The following is an 18,179-nucleotide window of genomic DNA, read 5'->3' as shown; positions in this document are numbered from 1 at the left end:
CTCACTCTTCTAGTGGTTATGTTTCTGGACTATATCCAAATTAACCGATTAATTTAAAGTTAAAATACGAGCTGTTTACTTTCTGCCACGTAGAAAATAGTTTTTTTGCTCGAACACGATAATTTGGCAAGGGAAAACTTATAACAACTTCCTATACAAATCCCAGAATGATTTCTCAATGAAAACGACGGGTCAGACGACAGATTACACAAATCGTGGACTGACTTAACAATGTAATAGCAGACTATGATGAATATGCTTGTCTCAAAGATTAAGCTATGCAGGTGTAAGTGCGAACTGTACGTAAAGTGAAACTGCTAACGGCTCATTAAATCAGTGCGTGAAGGTATGTCAGATTATGGATGTCACCTGGCTACTACGCCCGTTAACTTATTTTATGGTTCTCACAGTCTTAGTTTAAATGACTTAATTTTCCCACGGTCACATTAGATGAACTACCTTTGATCTGTGTATTCTGGTGTAAACTGATTACAACTGCTCCCGCAGTTCATTCGACAACTTCCTATCTTTTCATCGCAGTGCTGTAGTCTTTTGAAATTGTTAATCGAAGTTCTATTATAAAACTGACCGTTGTCCGGTGTCAACAGATTACAATGTCATGACCATTAAAAGTTTACTACATTTTAGAAATACAAAACATATAAAGTACAAAACGACATGGAATAAAGTAAAATCGTGTCGTAACTCATAACTAGACGTTGAAGAATTACGTTACTTGACAAAATGAAATTACTTGACAAAATTTTCAACAAAATAAAAGCTTCAACAAAGTCCAGAAAAAGATCACTTGAGAAAATTACGAGATGCGCCTGATGCGCGGTCCGCCGTTTACATTGCAGATTTTGTGATAGTCCGCCGGTCCGCAGTTCCGCTCCGTCCGCCGTTTAGTATTACATGTTTCGCTGTTCCGCGGTCCGCCGTTTAGTATTGAGCTATTTTGCTATGGTTCGCTCGGTCCACAGTTCCGTTTAGTATCGCAAGCTCCGCTAGTTCCGCAGTCCGCTCGTTCTGCCGTTAAGAGTTGCCCAGAATATTGATGTAGCAATAAGCTATTGGCAAACATTGCGTTTTGACTACACTGTGCGCCGAGCTGGGTCGCACCCAACAAACATTAGATTTAGCCAAGACAAATAGATAGGCATACTCGGACATCTCTCTTTTAAACACTTATTTCCATTTACCCATAATGAATATAGGTCTATATATCACATGATCCTGAAGGAAGTAGGCTAAGTGCCCGCCTGCTCTTGAGGCAAACATATATTTGTATTATTCATTCATCTCTAAATCTTGCGAATAACTTATTATAGGTGGCGAAATAGCGTACAAGGTGTGATCCACAGCTGCAACACCAATCGGTTGTTGGTTCGAATCCGACCGAGGTCGACTCCAGAATTGCTGTTTAAGCTCCTCGTCGCCATTTTATCCGCGCGAGCGGTGTCTTAAGAAAGACTAGCATACAAATCAGCAGATACGGAATCGAAATAATGAACATCGGTCTGGCGTGAAGGACCATTGTAGTCGAAAAACACCATCAATACCAGAAACAACAACAGCCTATTCTGATTAGACGTGTGTTATCAATTGGCCCAAATTATTATTTGTATAAAAGGAGTGATCATTTGTATTCAAAGTATTGTATTTCGTCATGTTTCTTCATTCCGGATTAGATCGATATCAGTTTGAGCTTCAGATTTGTATCGAGGAGTTTGTATATGCTATCCACAAATGGTTAAACTGCCGTTCATCTGTTTTCATCTAAAAGTCGCGTAATCAGAAAGGAGAAACAGTTCCATTACAAGAAATCGCTGCCATCACACAATGATACGTTCATATTGCAACAACATCAACATAGCCTAACTCATTTCACATGCTATTCTATTGGACACAGATCAGATAAATAACTGACTCATCTATCATTTTGTACGTTTCCGTAAACATACCTGTTGTGTCTCGACGATGTCGAATACTAGTTTCTCAAGACGTAGAACTTTGGTGCGACCACTTCCTCAGTATTTGCAGTGATTGTCGCTCGCATATGACTATATGGTCGGTCGTCAATACTTGACTTCTAGAAAAACAAGGTGTCATCCTGTTTATGCTTTCGCTCGCACGCGACATGAAATGTGTCACCACAATTGTAGAGACCATAATTGGAAAATATATGTTTCCGAATTGGATGTTTCGCTCGATCATGTTCGTCATTGCAGCGAAATCATTCGGGCTTACAGAAATGGGTTTTATAACGGTTCCGTAAGCTATCGGCGGCGTGCTATTTAAGGCTCAATCAAAATATACCAAGCACCTTCATTACCGACTGACAGTAGCGTCCTTCGCCGATAATGTGTTTTGAAAGGCATCTTACGCTCCAGTGCGGTGAGGTGTATGGTTGGTGTGGCACTCACCCCTTTACAGTCAGATATACTAATGCATCAAGCTAAAATGGTAGCTGTTTCAGTTCGGTTCAGTTGGCAGTTGCTTCCTATCACATTAGCACTTTCTCGCTCTCGCTACATCAGAAGCTATACAATACATATCCACGTTGGAAATGGAAAATACTTGTCAGTGACATCAGTGCAGGGAATGTATTTGCTCTGAACCACATGTTGTTGCATGTATACCGTCGGGTTTTCAAAGTCGATAGCGCTTCGCTGCGTTGCGATTGTTAGCTAGCAAGCAATGAGGAAGATTCATGCGTGCCTAACCTGGTTATTGCTTATTTGCACTGTGATTGTACGTAGCAAATCCAAATTCCACATTGCTTGGTGATTTTGATGGGTTCCGGTGCTCTAACATTATTTATATTTATATTTTCGGAATCATTGCGACAACAGCATTCGATCAATATCAGGTATTATAAATGTTAACCTGTTTATGATGAATGTCGCTATCACAGGTGAGGATTGGCCATTTTGTAACACGCTTGCACCTTAACTCTTCTTTCGCGTTATATTTTTGAACAATGAATATGCCAATTACTAGGGATGGTGTGAACCCCTAAAAGGTTCAGGTTCGTGTCAACGCGAATCTTTTTGAAAGGTTCCGTGTGAACGCGAACGTGAGCCTATGACGTCACGTGGCGTCATATTGTGAATTCCAAGCCTACATTTCAGTGATATAATAATGTACACACGATACCTAGCGACGACTTAAGTCATATTATGCCACAATGTTGAAATAGGCTACATGCTGACTTTTTAAACGTCACCAAATGTATCAATTGGAGCAATCAAATGCTATAATAATCCCATAAAATCAATATTTTCAGTCGCTTTGCCAACAATTTCGACGAAGACTTGCAAGGGAATACAAGCTTACGCCTTAACGGTTTATGCCAGACCGGACAGAGTATTTGGCGTCTGACTATCGTTACATTGATAACACTGGTCAACAAAATGAAAAAAAAAAATTTAGGCTGAACATCTGAGAGCCGTTTCTGGGGTTTTTGAGGTTGCTGATTGCGAATATCACATTAGTTTTGTCAGATTGGCTCTTTGTCAGGAGATATTTACACCCCTAAAAAGCCCAAAATTACTGTTTTTGCCCCTAAATATTTCACTTGATACGAAGAAAATCGTAGTTTTTTCTAATGTTATACTGCGTATAAATAACTAGTTGACTAGAAAGAATCCTCATGTCATTCCAAGTCGTTCCATCAATATTAAAATGACATGATGCGAAATATTTGTTTGTCAAAAAAGCAGATTTTGGAGCCTAAAATTTGTACTTTTGCACAACGGAGATACATATTCTCCTGTATCAATTGGTCATTCTACCAAGATTAAAGATGAGTATAAAACTATAAAATTTGTCCTTGGAAGGCTTAACTACAATACTCATATGCGTCTCCTTTCTTTCGACTGGTAAATTGATAATTTTCCGCTGAGTCAACAAAGTGGGTATACCTGGTAACCCTATCAAACGAGAAGCTTGAATCTGGTATCTGGTATATTTGAATACCGATGAAAGATTCCAATTTTACATTAAGAAGGAGTTCACTGCATGTAATTTCTCCTAAGATGTAGTAAATAAAACAATTTAGATGATCATAAAGCACCCAACCACAAACAGTTGGTCCGAAAATTCGTATCTGCATATCGAACACTTGAGCACAAACATGCGCATAAAAGTTCACTTCCTGTTCAGAAATCTTGATATATTTCCTGATCATCTTGTTGATTAGCAAGGAGAGAGGTTCTACCAAGACATCAGAACAACAAAAGAAAGATATCAGGGCAGATGAGATGAACAATTGAACATATTATGTCAGACCATTGCCGCAAGCTTTCAAGAAACTGCACTAAATAGCTTACAGGCAAAAATCTTACAAAAAACAATTGTGATTTAAAATATATCAATAATATTATATTCCAACTGATTATTTCAACTTTACAATAGCTGGTTGACGTAAAACTGATCGAATTAATGCCACGTTATTTGAGTATCAAGGTAAATACTTATGTACATGACTGGAGTTTATTTATGTACATGATATCCGTGAAAATCTGTAACTATGATAAATCTATTACCCCTAATATAGTCCTGTTGCTGTATTTTGATTTAAAAGAGTCTTCTGTGTGTAAAAATAACAAGTAGATTGATTTTCTAAACTTTATAGTACGACTGAGCCGATTTTATATCTAGTCATTATCGCGAAAAATGGGAGATTTCGGTCAAAATAGCCCCATGGGTTATCTCCACAACAAGAGCCAATTTGAAAAAACCAAGGTCATATTCGGAATCAGTGCCTTTCAGAACCCCCAAAACCACTCTTACTTTGTCTGCCTAAAAAAATGTGTTGACCAGTGTAATGGGCATAGTGCAAAACGGGTTTCTATACTTGCTACCGATATTACCCCATAAACAAGTCACACAGTAGCGAACACCTAAATGGCACGGTTTTGGTTTTTATGATACAATAAACATATCAAATGAAGATAGATCCCGTACGCCTGCTAGATTTTATACATCAGACAACGATGCATTCAAATCAATTACATTGATTTTTTGAATTAGCATCATTCGCTGACTACCCACGTAGATTGCGGGTCAAGTTCCCAGAAGAGATTCGCTAAACATTCACGAAAGCTGAATATTTTGAGAACACTTTTGTAACAAAGCAGTAAAATTTTTGAGATTGGCAAGGTGCATATCCGTTTCGTGTTGGTGTTTTTATGCTGCCAGCGCCATGCATAGTGCAAAGTTGAAATACAATAAAATCAACCAAAGATGTTAGTGACGTGAAAATTGTAATCTATGAAAAAGGTTCACAGTACAGAACCTATCAAGGTTCGTTTGTGAACGTGAACCTCTAAATTTATGAGGTTCGCACACAGAACGCGAACGTGAACGCCACATTCACACCATCCCTACAAATAACGTGATTGTGGGTGTAAAAATGTTGAAACTTAAAACTTTCATGAACGACGATAGAAAATGCCAATGATCACTGAAGGTTTTCAAACTTTCTTTTATTCATCCCGTAGAAAAGTGAAGCACTGCCTCAACTGTACCCTTTGGTCGCACGTCACTGCTGTGATCTCTTCTAGGCACCAGGCAAGGCTATTTCTTAATATTGAAATGAACTTGTTGTTGAAAATAACCCTGTTTGCCCTACTCTCCCTCTTGGTGGAAGATGCTGTGGGTTTTGAAAGATTTGACACGGGCGGTGGCCTTGGGCGATATCACACGCCAGGCAGAAGGTTTAAGAAAATGGTCCGGAAGGTGGGTGAAAATGTGAATTTATTTTGAAAATAATTTTGTAACATTGTAAGCTCACTCCCAATCACCGGAATCAGTGTCCGCATGGGACCTTAGCCGCGACTTTTTCGATATGAGACTTGTCATTGAAATGCATATAGGACTGGACACGATGATCCGAGTGCTTGAATCCGAATCGACATGATTCTAGTCGAGTGGAGAGAATATTTTTTTCGAGTACTGAAATTATATGCTCATTGCCACTAACTGTTAATTTATGAACAACAATTACTATTTCGATACTATGTTGCACTGTGGAAGGCTTTAAACCTCGATTGGTCGTGTCGCAGCATATACGAAACCCGTAGTAAAAATCTACGTACGTTCGTTAAAGTGAGATATCTGTGCAGCCTTGAAAATCCCCATCATTATCACAAAGTGCAATGAAATAGGTATGGTCGAAAATATCAGATAATCTTCGATGAGACATGGAACTGCCATGGCGTTATATTCTTTACGGTCGCATAGAATGTATCATTATATTCGAACTTTTCATACCATTCGTATTGATTTGACGTGAAAATGAGTGACAGTCGATTTTGTCCAGCCATAGAAATGTATATATCTTTTGCATAGAACAAATGTGTTATCTCTGTCTCGACTAGAATTTCTATGATTGATTGGTTTGATAGCATAAGATCGGCGTTCGTTACTGACCTTTATTCATCTGTACAATTTGCCGTTTGCAGTCGGGGCGCGAGTATGACAGTTGTCCAAGTCGGAATGCAGAGCATGTGTATCGGTTCGCATTTCTCAGATAATCTCAATATTCATCGCAATTCGACCTGGGCACGATAATTCCCAGTACTGGATTCTGATAAAAGTATAGATTTATATTATTCGAGCAGAGCACTGCGGATACCTTTTTTTAACTACGGTACCGAATTTATACGCTTCTTTACATTTCGAAATAATTTTTTAATTACTAGTATGGAATTTCGTCGCAATGGACTCAAAATTGTGATTGATATCGTAGTTTGGTGATCAAATTCCTAAAACAACTGATATCCTGTCGTATCTTTCCTAAATGTGACTCAACTGCTTTAATCCGTCTCAATCGCATTATTTTAGCTAAAAGCCGACGCCGAACTGAAATACTCGGAAACATACCAGATGTTCAAGGCGGAGCTGTTAAGAGTGCAAGAGGGCGCTGGAGGCATGTATTACGTCAAGGTATTTTTTTACACGGTAGATATCGAACTATTTCTCGTTTCTTATTACGCGACTTTTAGGTGAAAACAGGCAAACGGCAGTACATCCATTTGAGGATTTACAAACCCCCTGGTGCATATCCCGAATTGGTGTCGATCAAACGCGGAGTGACGCAGCATGCCAAGATCCAATTATTTGAATAAAAATGATCATTCATGTTATCGCCATCATTATTTGATCTGATTGACAATTTCATGTCTTTTTAGAATAGGTTAGCCGTTTTATCCCCCTTGATTACTAGAGCGCCTGGGTGTGTGACTGACAAATGGCTCATCAGAAGATTTGTTGTTCTCGATATGAGGAAGCTAGAAATTTCAAAGTTTGTGTATGAGTTCCATTGCGGTAACTGTCCCGTCTCATAAATTTAACGACTACTTCACCGCGGAATCAAAAGTGCACGCGCTTCCTCGACGAATAATGACCATATGATCACGACGGAATACTAGAAAACACATCGCTCCATCAAGTTAACCGAAATTTAAGTGTGCAACAGCATCCCGCCGACAACCCTACATTCGTCGTCGACGTCGTGCAAGTCAAGTGTACATATTCAAGTCGAAATATAAACAGTTTCTACTAAATGAATACTTGGCAGCCCTGACGATTATACTGGACCAAAATCTGGCATACCGACCACGCCTACCGAGACATGCTACATTCATTTTCGTCGCTTCCCTCTATGATATCTTTTTTACATCTACTACACTAGCCTCTTATTCACATGCTCTAGGTCCAGATTGGTGTCTGATTGAAAGACTACTCCAAGTCGTTTTGTCGCCCTCCTATCTTTTCAATATATCGCAATCTTGTGGTGACTTGATTTGATGAAAATTTGTATGAAATGATAATGGTTACTTTCTCACAAAGCAACGTATTATATTTTACAATTAGATGATATTATGTTGCCATAACTTGTAAAATTGACATATCGTCGAATTGCTATATTTCTAAAGTAATTGTAATGGTAATTTAGTTGAAGCAATTTGAAGTAATATATGCAGTGGCAGATCAAAGTAGCAGGTATTTCAAAGTAGGCTATAGAAATTCGATATTGCAACAGCCCCCCAGAAGTTGGGTTTATCACCCTATGGGGGGACGATACCTACGTTTTGTTGTGGGGAGGGGGCTGACGAAGTGCTGTTACGGTACTAAACAATAAGTTCGTATTGTCAAAATTTATTCCACTGGAAACTTCTGGACTGATTCTCATCAAGGGCGAACGTCAGTAAATGCGGCCATTCTTTCCAGTTCTTTTTATGTTTCTAATTTGGTTAACCGCATTTACTGATGGTCGCTCGTAATGAGGGTCAGTTGAAAAGCTTTGAGTGGAATAAATTTGGATATGAATTTGAATAAATTTGAAAATATTGTTTGTTACAATATTGAGGTTCTATACTTCTAGAAGCCTATATTATATCTGGAATCAGAGTGGCCTAACTTTTGTGTCATTCGATAGATGTCACTCATGGCGATGTGACTCTGACTGGAACTGGTGATGTTGAATCACTATCCTATACCTACCAGCTGATACATTTGGAGATTTCGCCTCAAAAATTTTTAATTATGCAACAAAATTAGTGTGACCCATACACTGTAAATGTAAATGCTGACTCCGCAAATCTCATTCTCAAATATTACCAGTGTGTTCGGTATATATCAGGGGTGGGCAATTATTTTTCCCCGAGAGCCAAATGAAAGTAGAAAATACATTGGCGGGCGGAGTCAACATTTTCAACTAGGCTAGATAGTGTAATGCAGTGGTTCTCAACCGGGGGTCCGCGAAGCCTCAAAATAGTTGATAACCTATTTCGTATTTTTTTTAATTCGTAAAATCACGAGGCAGTTTCGCTTCATTATTAGTAAAACTCCAGCGCTCACATCATGAAAATGGCCATCTGATATGAAATATCCTACTATGCAGACTAATTTTAATTGCTGAATTGTCGATAACCTACTGATATCGTACAAACATTTTGCTCTTTAGAGTTGTTTTGTTGGGCTTTGTGGAAAAAAATTTGGATGAATGTGGTCAGTCACGGTGACTTCGTCATGTTTACAAAAATCCATTTTCTCGTGTGATATGCAAAACCATTTTTCCATACTAACTTCAAGATATGCTGCTAGATAGAAATGACCGCACGCTTGACGTTATATGTTCATTAAAAATATTTGTCAATTTTGGTGCCATATGTGTTGTGATCATACCCAAATGTGTCGTCGGAAGCTTTACGCGTTATTATTACTGTCGCCACTACCTATGTTTGTGGAAATGGATTTTCGGCACTCTTTCATATCAAATCGAAGGCGCGGATATTCAAGACACGTCCGCGTATTGCAAGAAATGCAGTTGCAGCATTCGCTTTGAAATAATAGAAGTCAACCCATTGCTACATAAATAGAATGATCTTATTTTCAAGAAAAGTCATTTGTTGCTGTTTATTACAAAGCCTACAGCTATATCATTTGCATGAGCCAGATCACGATAGCACGATAATTGAGCTAATTTGGAACTGAAAATTCGTGGGGGTCCGCGGGATCTGTGACGGTCCGAAAGGGGTCCGCGAAGACAGAAAGGTTGATAACCACTGGTGTAATGGTTATGCGTCCGGCTTCTCGATCGGTAGGTCATGGGTTCGATCCCCGGCCGGGTCATACCAAAGACTAGAAAAATGGTATCCGCAGCTATACTGCTAGGCGCTCAGCAATCACGGATAGCATGGAGGAGAAAAACGGGGGCGCAGACTAGATGAACTCACGGCCGTATCGCAACTCCGTCGTAAAAGCATCTCAATGGTGCAGGCGAAAAAGAATATCATATCTCTCTATATTCTGCGGCGTAATAATTGTATTTCTAAATTGGCGCTCATCGGATGTATTGAAATTAGGCAATGAGAAAGTGACGGTTAATTAACAAAAATATTATTTATTTGCCGTCATAATTCAAACAATGATAAACATGATACATCTTGAACTCTATTTTAACACAGAGACGCGTTTTGGGGATACTAAAAGCTTGTCCTTTGTTTTTTTGACATGCCTGCTCGTTCATCGTTTCATGACGAGCACTGCATGATTGACTTGCTTTAGGAATTAAGGATTTCGAGCACGGATTGCGTAAATGTGACACTGGCAACAAAACTATGGAAACAGTGACTTTTTGCGATTTCAATTCTTATGGCGCACTTTGCTACGTTGGCTGTATTTTGAATATCCATTACTCGCATGACGTAGTACTACGTAGGCTATACGTAATCGCGACAAAAACAGGCTTAATTGTGAACGAATGCCAGGTTCAGTTAAACATCCTATGATTCTAGTCCACGGATTAACATTCAAAGGTATGTTTTATGTACTGAATTCCAGGCAACTTTTCGCGAGCCGCTTAACATCGCGTCGCGGGCCACTCAAAACCGCGTCGCGGGCCGCACTTTGCCCAGGTCTGGTATATATTATAATTTTTCGTTTCTTTTTTGTAAAATGATAATGTGATATACTACAAATGTAATTTGCAACGCTGAAAAGCCTCAAAATTGCCTGGAATATACGTCATGCATCAATAATAATAAGCGTTATGTAGCATTCATCAGTCATATGTATTTACGTCAATTAATGAAATTTAACGACATGTATTACCATGCTTTATTATCAATACATATAATCTCTTTTGGAGATTTGAGCTATCATCGCTTATCTCACGTTCCAGGTCTCCCATTTCTTTGTTTCAAAATCTATCACATAGGGCTATATAGGTCCATCGTGAGTGTTCTAAGCGTAAGGAGACAAATATGAGTTACCTGACTCTTGTAAAGAGTACATGCCATTCAACCAGGGTTGCATTTAAAACAAACGGTGTTTTAAAGCACTTTGTTTAATACATGTTTTAAACAGTGTTTTAAACAAAGGCCTTCTAAAAAAATGTTTTTCTAAGTTGTAAAATTATCCCATAATAGTGTAAATACTTTCTAAAAAACATGTTCTATGAGCCTACGGACGATTACCCCCCGATAAAGCCGACGTATACGTTTTGGGATGGTTGGAACCCCGACAATGCCGGTTCAACAGTTATAGTACGTAGATACCCTGTATTTTCAATTGTCAATGTCAATCTAATATGTCGTCACAACTGAATATTCGTGACGTCATAGCTTGAAAAACAAAAACAAAAAACAATGAAAAACATGTTTTAATTAGGGGTCTTGTTTTAAACAAGTTTGTTTTAAATGCAACCCTACATTCAACACGTAGCTTATATTGTCCAAAATTTCAAGCCGTCAAACTTACGCGGTCAGGTATTAGAAAATCTGGAATGAGGGCAATTATTGATAAAGATGCACTCTTCCCAGATTTATTGACATCACGATATTCTCATGACATGTTTGAAAATGACAATTTGCGAATTTAAACTGTCCTTGCTCACATCTAGTACTTAGTGGCGCACAATCCTTATTGTATTCAAGAGTCAACAATGTAGCATATCTCGGGAGGTATCGATATAACCGTATGCAATTTTGCATGATATATATTATTCAAGCCAAGATCTGCTGTAAAAGACGGCGATCATGTTTCATCGATGTGGAAACAGAGGAGCGACGAGCATTATAAATACATACGCAAACATAAACCGTTCTTCCGCATATCCGGCACTTAGAGTGTACGTCGACTGGCATTACGTATGGTGCATGAGCTCAACATGAGATCCACTTTTGAAGACTGTGATTGTTCCTGATCGAAGGCGAAACAAAGAAGTAATAGGCCTACTGCGAACTACAATTACCCTAGTTCGGCAGCTTGACTGTTAGATTAGGGAAAACAGGCATGGGAAACATTCCTTCAGCTTCTAAATTCAAGAACTTGTTTTCTCAATAAGAGCGAACGTAGCGATCCTCAGTGAAGTGCAGACATTAGTATAAATTGATTGCGGTGTCTGCGACCCAGACAACAAACAGTTGTTGGAATATTTAAATTTAGGCCAACTTGTGTCCATGGAATCGTTTTTACGACTTATGAATTATGCGTGGTTGGTGGTGTTGAACTTTTTGCTTTTAAACGAATGAAGCAAACCAAAGCTATAAGATGATTCGAGGGAGAAATCGCGTAATCGATTCTACGGAAATACATTTTTACAATTGACACGATTCATCGCATCTCTGTCGCCAAAGCATCTCGATAGTACAGGCGAAAAAGAATACCATGTCTCTCTTACTGGCATAAGGCTGATAAACAATCCTATATGTAGAACATGAACATGACTTAACGATGTGCAATTACGCTCCCTGTATTTTCGAACTCATCATCCTCAACCAGCACTACCGCTAACTCTGATCGTGAGGGCGGAGAGTAGTAGGCTTATCTATATAGTAGTATATGGAACGACCAATATTTTTGACAGAATTTAGTCAAATAATTTAACGACCAGATGCATATAGAAACCAGATTCATATAGCAAGCACCCCCCGCCCAGAATGATTACCCCATAGTGTGGGCTCAAACCACTGTTTATTTGGGCGGAAGAGAGAGAGAGAGAGAGATGGTATTCTTTTTCGCCTGCACCATCGAGATGCTTTGACGACGGAGATGCGATACGGCCTTTATAGTAAGGTCATCTAGTCTGCACCCCCGGTTTTTTCTCCTCCATGCTATCCGTGATTGCTGAGCGCCTAGCAGGATACCCGCTAGGGAGGGGACTGAAAACATGCGCTTTCGGTCCCGGTTACACAACACACAGCCACATACTCCTGAACAGGACCGTGACCACCTCTGGTCTATGAGCAAAGTTTTCCTAGTGTGACGTCACAACTCATTTTGAAATCCGCTAGTGGGCGCTAAAGAGCGTCCGGAATTTGGGTCGTTGAAATATGGTAACCCTATGTTAGAACCAATGCCCACGCAGTCTTGCTTCAGTTAGGATATTGCGGTACGTTGAGCACAACCTATTTGTTCCATTTGGACGTTTATGTTAGGGCTGGACAAAATCGAGTTTCTGAGTAATTCGATTCTGAATCATGCATTATGCTTCGAGTCGAGTCGAGTGTTCGATTATCACTCATTATGATGAAACAACAGATGTACTATGTCAAAGTTCAAATATGTACCTTTTATGCGGCCGGAAAAAATACAATGCCTGTTATCCATCACATTAAAGATTATCTGGTATTTTTCTACCACACCGATTTCATTGCACTTTATGACATGTTGTGGGTTGATCATGACTTCATAAATATGGTATTTCCAGTAACGTTAAACGATGGGCCGTCTACAACGGTAGGCCTATAAAGTAGGCTACAAGTTGTGAAATGTCAAATGATAGGTTCACCGACAGTGCAAAAATCTACGATACAAACGAAATACAGGTGGCAAATATTTTTTGAATTTGTCAACTATTTTTTGACCAAACCCTACAATTTTGACAAAATTCTAACTTTAATTGACATGTCAAACACACCGCCCTAATCATTTTATTTCAAACTTATATTCAATCGCTGCTTATAAGGAAACTCAAAATCGAACATTGCTGATATAGGCGACGAGTATGCAACTTGCACATATGCACCTTCTTTATCGAATTAAGGTTCCAAAATCTTGCAAATCAGTGGTTGTTGATATAATTCGTAAATATAACTGAGCTGTTTGCGTTATTGGTGATGGTGACTCAAAATATCCTCATGGCGTGGTTGCGAAACCTTACGAGAATCAATCGTTAAGGTGGGATCTTGTGCTCATTCTGTCTTCGCCTACGATGCTACTACCATAAATGCAATTCTCTTTAACGGAGTTTCATTTTCCATCTAATCGTAATCATGGTGGACTACTGATGAACTCTTTTTAATGGGAATCGTAATCGCAGGTTTTAGAAGTTATCGTAACGGTAATCCATTACAATAATTGATACAGTTATCGCCCCATTTCGAATCATGCCCACCTTTTTAAATATGAATATACCCGTCTTCTCTGCAGGTGCCTGTAATCTGGTACCTGTCCAGAAACTACGAAGGAGACGAAATCATATGATCTCATTTTAATCAAATCTACATAGTGTTTAAATTCCGAGATTTCAAGTTTAGCTCCGGTACAATTTCGGTGAATTAAATTTCCATCTCACAGATAGGTTAAAAAAAGGTGATCAATGCGCCACCTGCAGATATCATCAAACGCAAATCTATTAAGATAGAAAATTATCTCTTTATAACCAGGGCTTTGGAGCCGCCGTAAATTTAAACTGCTCCAGCTCCGGCTCCGGAGCTTTCTTTTATCATACATTAGCTCCGGCTCCAGCTCCGGAGCCGCATAATTACTACTGCTCCGGCTCCAGCTCCGGCTCCGGCTCTGAAATTATCGAATGGGCCTGTCTATATATCAGGAGTGGCCAACCTGTGGGCCAAATGTTGCCCACGAGAGGGTTTTGAGTGGCCCGCGATGTAATTTCCTATTATATTATCGAAAATGAATTGCTCAGAGTGTGAACTTGCAATGCCAACCAAAAATTACAAGTCTGGCTGCGACACTTGGGATGTTGACGACTAAAATATCAGTTCCGACGCATTGGCAGGTCCAGAGACCAGTCAAATTTTCAGTAAATCGTCGTAGATTACAATAAACTAAAATAGTAGTGAAATTTTTCTTCACGCTTCGCGTGTTTAATTGTCACACGATTTCTTGCTTGGTAGCCTGCACCCTACTGAAAATGAAAAAAACGCCTAATTTACCCGATTGAGTCTAACTGTATTCGCCATTACGGGAGAAAGTGTTTTCGCGTTTGCGCCCGCATAAAGATCGTCGACGGTGAAATGTAAGCACAAAATGATTGTCGCATATTATCGGAAACCTTCGATATCGATGTGGCCAGACGCCGAATAGTCGTGTCCTTGCAAACTGAGTCTAGCAGGCTGTATACTATACAGTAGACCCGCAATATACTCAAGAAATATTATAATTGACCTAGTTTATATATAAACTTTGTAAATTTTACCCGCTTGGCGCGGCTAGTGGACCGCGCACTCGTTCGTCAATTTCATGTGCCCCTTTAGCCGAAAAGGTTGGCCCTTCCTGGTCTATGTAGATTACTAATCTACCCATAGGCTCGTTACCTATAGTAATCTAGAGTCTGTCAGCAGTCAGTAACATCCGATGTAGCAACGAAGACATAGGTGCCGCCGTGCCGGCTTGTGACGTCATAATAAACACTTGTCAATTTTCGATAACATCATAGTTGCACTAGAACGCACTTTACTCTATGCCAGGGGCGGGCAACTTCTTCAGTCGGCGGGCCGGATATAGGAAAATTTAGTACTTGGCGGGCCGGATTGCTGAATCGATACATTATTCGCCCATTTATCCACATATACAAGGAATAAATCGTCTTTAATGAATGTATTTTACCGACAACGATAATGGCGAAGACAATGTGGATTTGAGAATAACATTGTCATACAGGCACTGCCATGTCTGCATCTCACTGATCATGATCAATCAACACACTGTGCAATCCCTAATTAAGATTTCAAGGCGTTCGATAGGCCCGGTTACATTAATTATCCAAGATGTCGGGATACCGTCGTTGTTCAACTGCGTGTGGTCAATTAATCTCGATATTAAATTCATGCGACCCGCGTCCTCTACGAAATTTGAAAAGTAGCCTGCGATCCGTTTTGAGTTGGCGACCCCTGGCATAAGCGGTGCCTTGCCTAGAAGTGCGCCGTGAAGAAATATCAGTCTTGTGCAAATGACCATTGTAGTCGACAAAAATCATGATAACCACAGACGGCATTATGGTTGAGTGCATCGTAAATGCCGATAATGCAAGTCTTCTCGCTTCGACGAACTTACGCATAAGCTGCACTCTCGCAACGCTGCGCATACACGTGTATAATGACATACAGTCTCTAAAATTTGACGTAGTAAGCAAGTAGTGCGGAATCTCGGCAGACTGGGGCCGCTGGCCACATTATCATGTAAGACGGAAAACTATCCGCGGGCCGGACAAAATCCCTTCGCGGGCCGTATCCAGCCCGCGGGCCGTATGTTGCCCACCCCTGCTCTATGCCATTGCTGTGTACAGCATTAAAATTCAGGCCTACTGTTCAATTATGATAAATCAGCAGATGTGGTTGTTGCATATATAATCGCATCTTATGAAATACGTCGGAGCCGGAGCTACTCCTCAAATAACGGGCTCCGGCTCCGGCTCCAGCTGAATTTTATGTAGAGCTCCGGCTCCGGCTCCAGCTCCGATGAAAATGCACGGCTCCGGGGCTCCGGCTCCGGGCTCCGGCTCCGGCTCCAAAGCCCTGTTTATAACACCCGTTTGCAACCAAACTAGTACTTGGAGCCTATTCAAGTCTCGTGGTGCCAAGAATCTCGATGTCGGTCCTCGTGACAGGATCTTGGCCAGGAAGACGTCGAACTGGCCACTCCCACACAACAACATTCCCTAGGGAGGCGCGTGTAATTCGGTGCGAATAGAATTTCACAGGTCCCATCGGGGTGTAGTTTACTGTCTTTAGCTCGCATAAGTCTTGGTAAATCAATAATTATGTCCGTGAGTGAATTTAGCTGGTTTACAAGAATCAGAATTGAACACTCTGTTAAACATGTTTTTCTTTTCTTCTTTCTCTCGTTGCGTCCTTCGTTGTTACGTTACTGACCGTTAGCGTCCGAATAGTGAATGTTGTAGATCCAACGCGCACGCTTGTGACACTGCTTTTTCATCAACCGCAAAGAACGAAGAACAATGGAAATAGTTGATCAGCGTTTGCTTGTGTAAAAATCGTAATAACACATTGGAATTTATCTGCTTTTCTACCTGTTCTTCTTAGTTCTCATGTAGTCGTTAGAGCGAAATAATTCATGACCTTGTTTATTTCATTTTATCAGAAGGGACGACTCTATGTTTAATTATACCTCACTGGCATTCTTGTCTTCCAACGTCGAGTATGAAAAATGAAACTGGAATTGACCCGATTTACGGTACAATAGAGCTCGCCGCTATCAGATTGACGTTTTGGTCGCTTACAATAGTAGGAGTTGTCGCAAACCTGCTACTGATACTTACACTGTTAAGGTTGAAACGCACAGTGTTCTTCGTCATTCTCACCGGGCTTTGCTTTTCGGACTTGCTGTCGGCTTGCAACAGCCCGCTGTATATGGAGGTCATACTTTCAGTAAAAGACTTCAAGCTCCCGAAGATCTTTTGCGGTTTGTCAACGAGTATTGAGATCGGCACATCGATCGCAACAGTCTACCAAGTGCTGGCTTTGACTTTGTTCAGATATCGCACCGTAACCAATTCGTCACCGAGACAAGAAACATCGCATCACAAATTCACCTGCACCGTCGTCTCAATATGGGTGCTGTCAGTATTGCTGATATCACCCTATCCGTTGGCTGTAGGAGTGTCCGAAATTGATAACAGGCTTATATGCGAGATCGACGATAATGCCACGCTGGCAAAGAATCTGGTGGCATTGCCCATGGTTGGTGGGATTTTAGTTCCAACGCTAGCTATTTCTGGGTTGTGTATCGCGATCGCGTTGTTCTTGTTGGGTCGAAAGCCTCCTGCATCTACATCTACATCCTCGACGAATATAAGTCGGCGTCGAATGGAGAAACGAGCTATAAGGCAGCTTATGGTCGTTGTTGTCAGCTTCCTGGTAGCCTACTCATTCGAATGTGGAACGAAGATCTTCATGTTCCTCAAAAGCGATGACCAAATTTCAGATCGAAGCTCGTTGACATTGACATTGGCAGCTCATGGAATACTCCGTTTTTCGGAATGCCTCAATCCGATTCTCTACTACTACGGATCCACTCGAATAAGACGGGAAATGAAAAAGATGTGTGGGCTATCAAGCAGCGATATCACGATTCAAAGCAAATAAGCGACATGATATCGTTATATTGACGTATACACTAGGTTTTGGTGAGGGTGCGATCCCCGAAAATCTTGTGATTCATGTGAACTCGAGTTGTTTGAAAAGGTTCGCTGTGATCACGAACACCAGCACGAACATTTGAAGGCGTGTTACATCGCAATAACAGTAAAAAACATATATATCCGCCATCAATATCTTCCGCGAATTGACACATATCGCGTGCCATGAAGGCTGAATAAACTTTTGTACACAACGTCGATTGATCGCAGAGAAGAGCAGACATGGTTTGTTGAAACTATATCATTGAACTGCGGGTGG

General features: G+C 40.4%; 1 protein-coding gene and 1 long non-coding RNA gene across 3 annotated transcripts; one reads left to right on the top strand and one right to left on the bottom strand.

Annotated features, from left to right (window-relative positions):
• Positions 1-617: 617 nt before the first annotated feature.
• On the bottom strand, positions 618-6,842 carry LOC145437059 (uncharacterized). Its single transcript, XR_013914559.1, has 3 exons — positions 6,439-6,842; positions 1,965-2,092; positions 618-1,029 (listed from the first exon to the last, which is right to left on the bottom strand). It is a non-coding gene; the product is annotated as an uncharacterized LOC145437059 (long non-coding RNA).
• LOC145437056 (cystatin-A-like) lies at positions 2,250-9,414 on the top strand. Of its 2 annotated transcripts, XM_080314231.1 has the most exons (4): positions 2,250-2,917; positions 5,508-5,745; positions 6,853-6,954; positions 7,014-9,414. In XM_080314231.1, the coding sequence occupies exons 2-4, from the start codon at positions 5,602-5,604 to the stop codon at positions 7,134-7,136; spliced, it is 369 nt and encodes a 122-aa protein (XP_080170357.1). In that variant the 5' UTR covers positions 2,250-2,917; positions 5,508-5,601; the 3' UTR covers positions 7,137-9,414. The 2 variants fall into 2 exon arrangements, with proteins under 2 accessions (XP_080170357.1, XP_080170356.1); XM_080314230.1 differs by having other exon boundaries at positions 2,250-5,745.
• The last annotated feature ends 8,765 nt before the right edge of the window (positions 9,415-18,179 follow it).

Source organism: Botryllus schlosseri, chromosome 4 (assembly GCF_051294905.1).
Source record: "Botryllus schlosseri isolate E-star chromosome 4, Bs_hap1, whole genome shotgun sequence".
NCBI classification, from domain to species: Eukaryota; Metazoa; Chordata; class Ascidiacea; order Stolidobranchia; family Styelidae; genus Botryllus; species Botryllus schlosseri.
This window is presented reverse-complemented; position numbering and strand designations above follow the sequence as displayed.

What these genes read in the sequence shown, in the direction of transcription:
- LOC145437056 (XM_080314230.1), top strand. Translation starts at nt 5,458, where the DNA reads ATGCCAATGATCACTGAAGGTTTTCAAACTTTCTTTTATTCATCCCGT. An exon ending in TTAAGAAAATGGTCCGGAAG is followed by an intron (nt 5,746 to 6,852) that starts GTGGGTGAAAAT and finishes GCATTATTTTAG; the next exon opens with CTAAAAGCCGACGCCGAACT. An exon ending in GAGGCATGTATTACGTCAAG is followed by an intron (nt 6,955 to 7,013) that starts GTATTTTTTTAC and finishes CGCGACTTTTAG; the next exon opens with GTGAAAACAGGCAAACGGCA.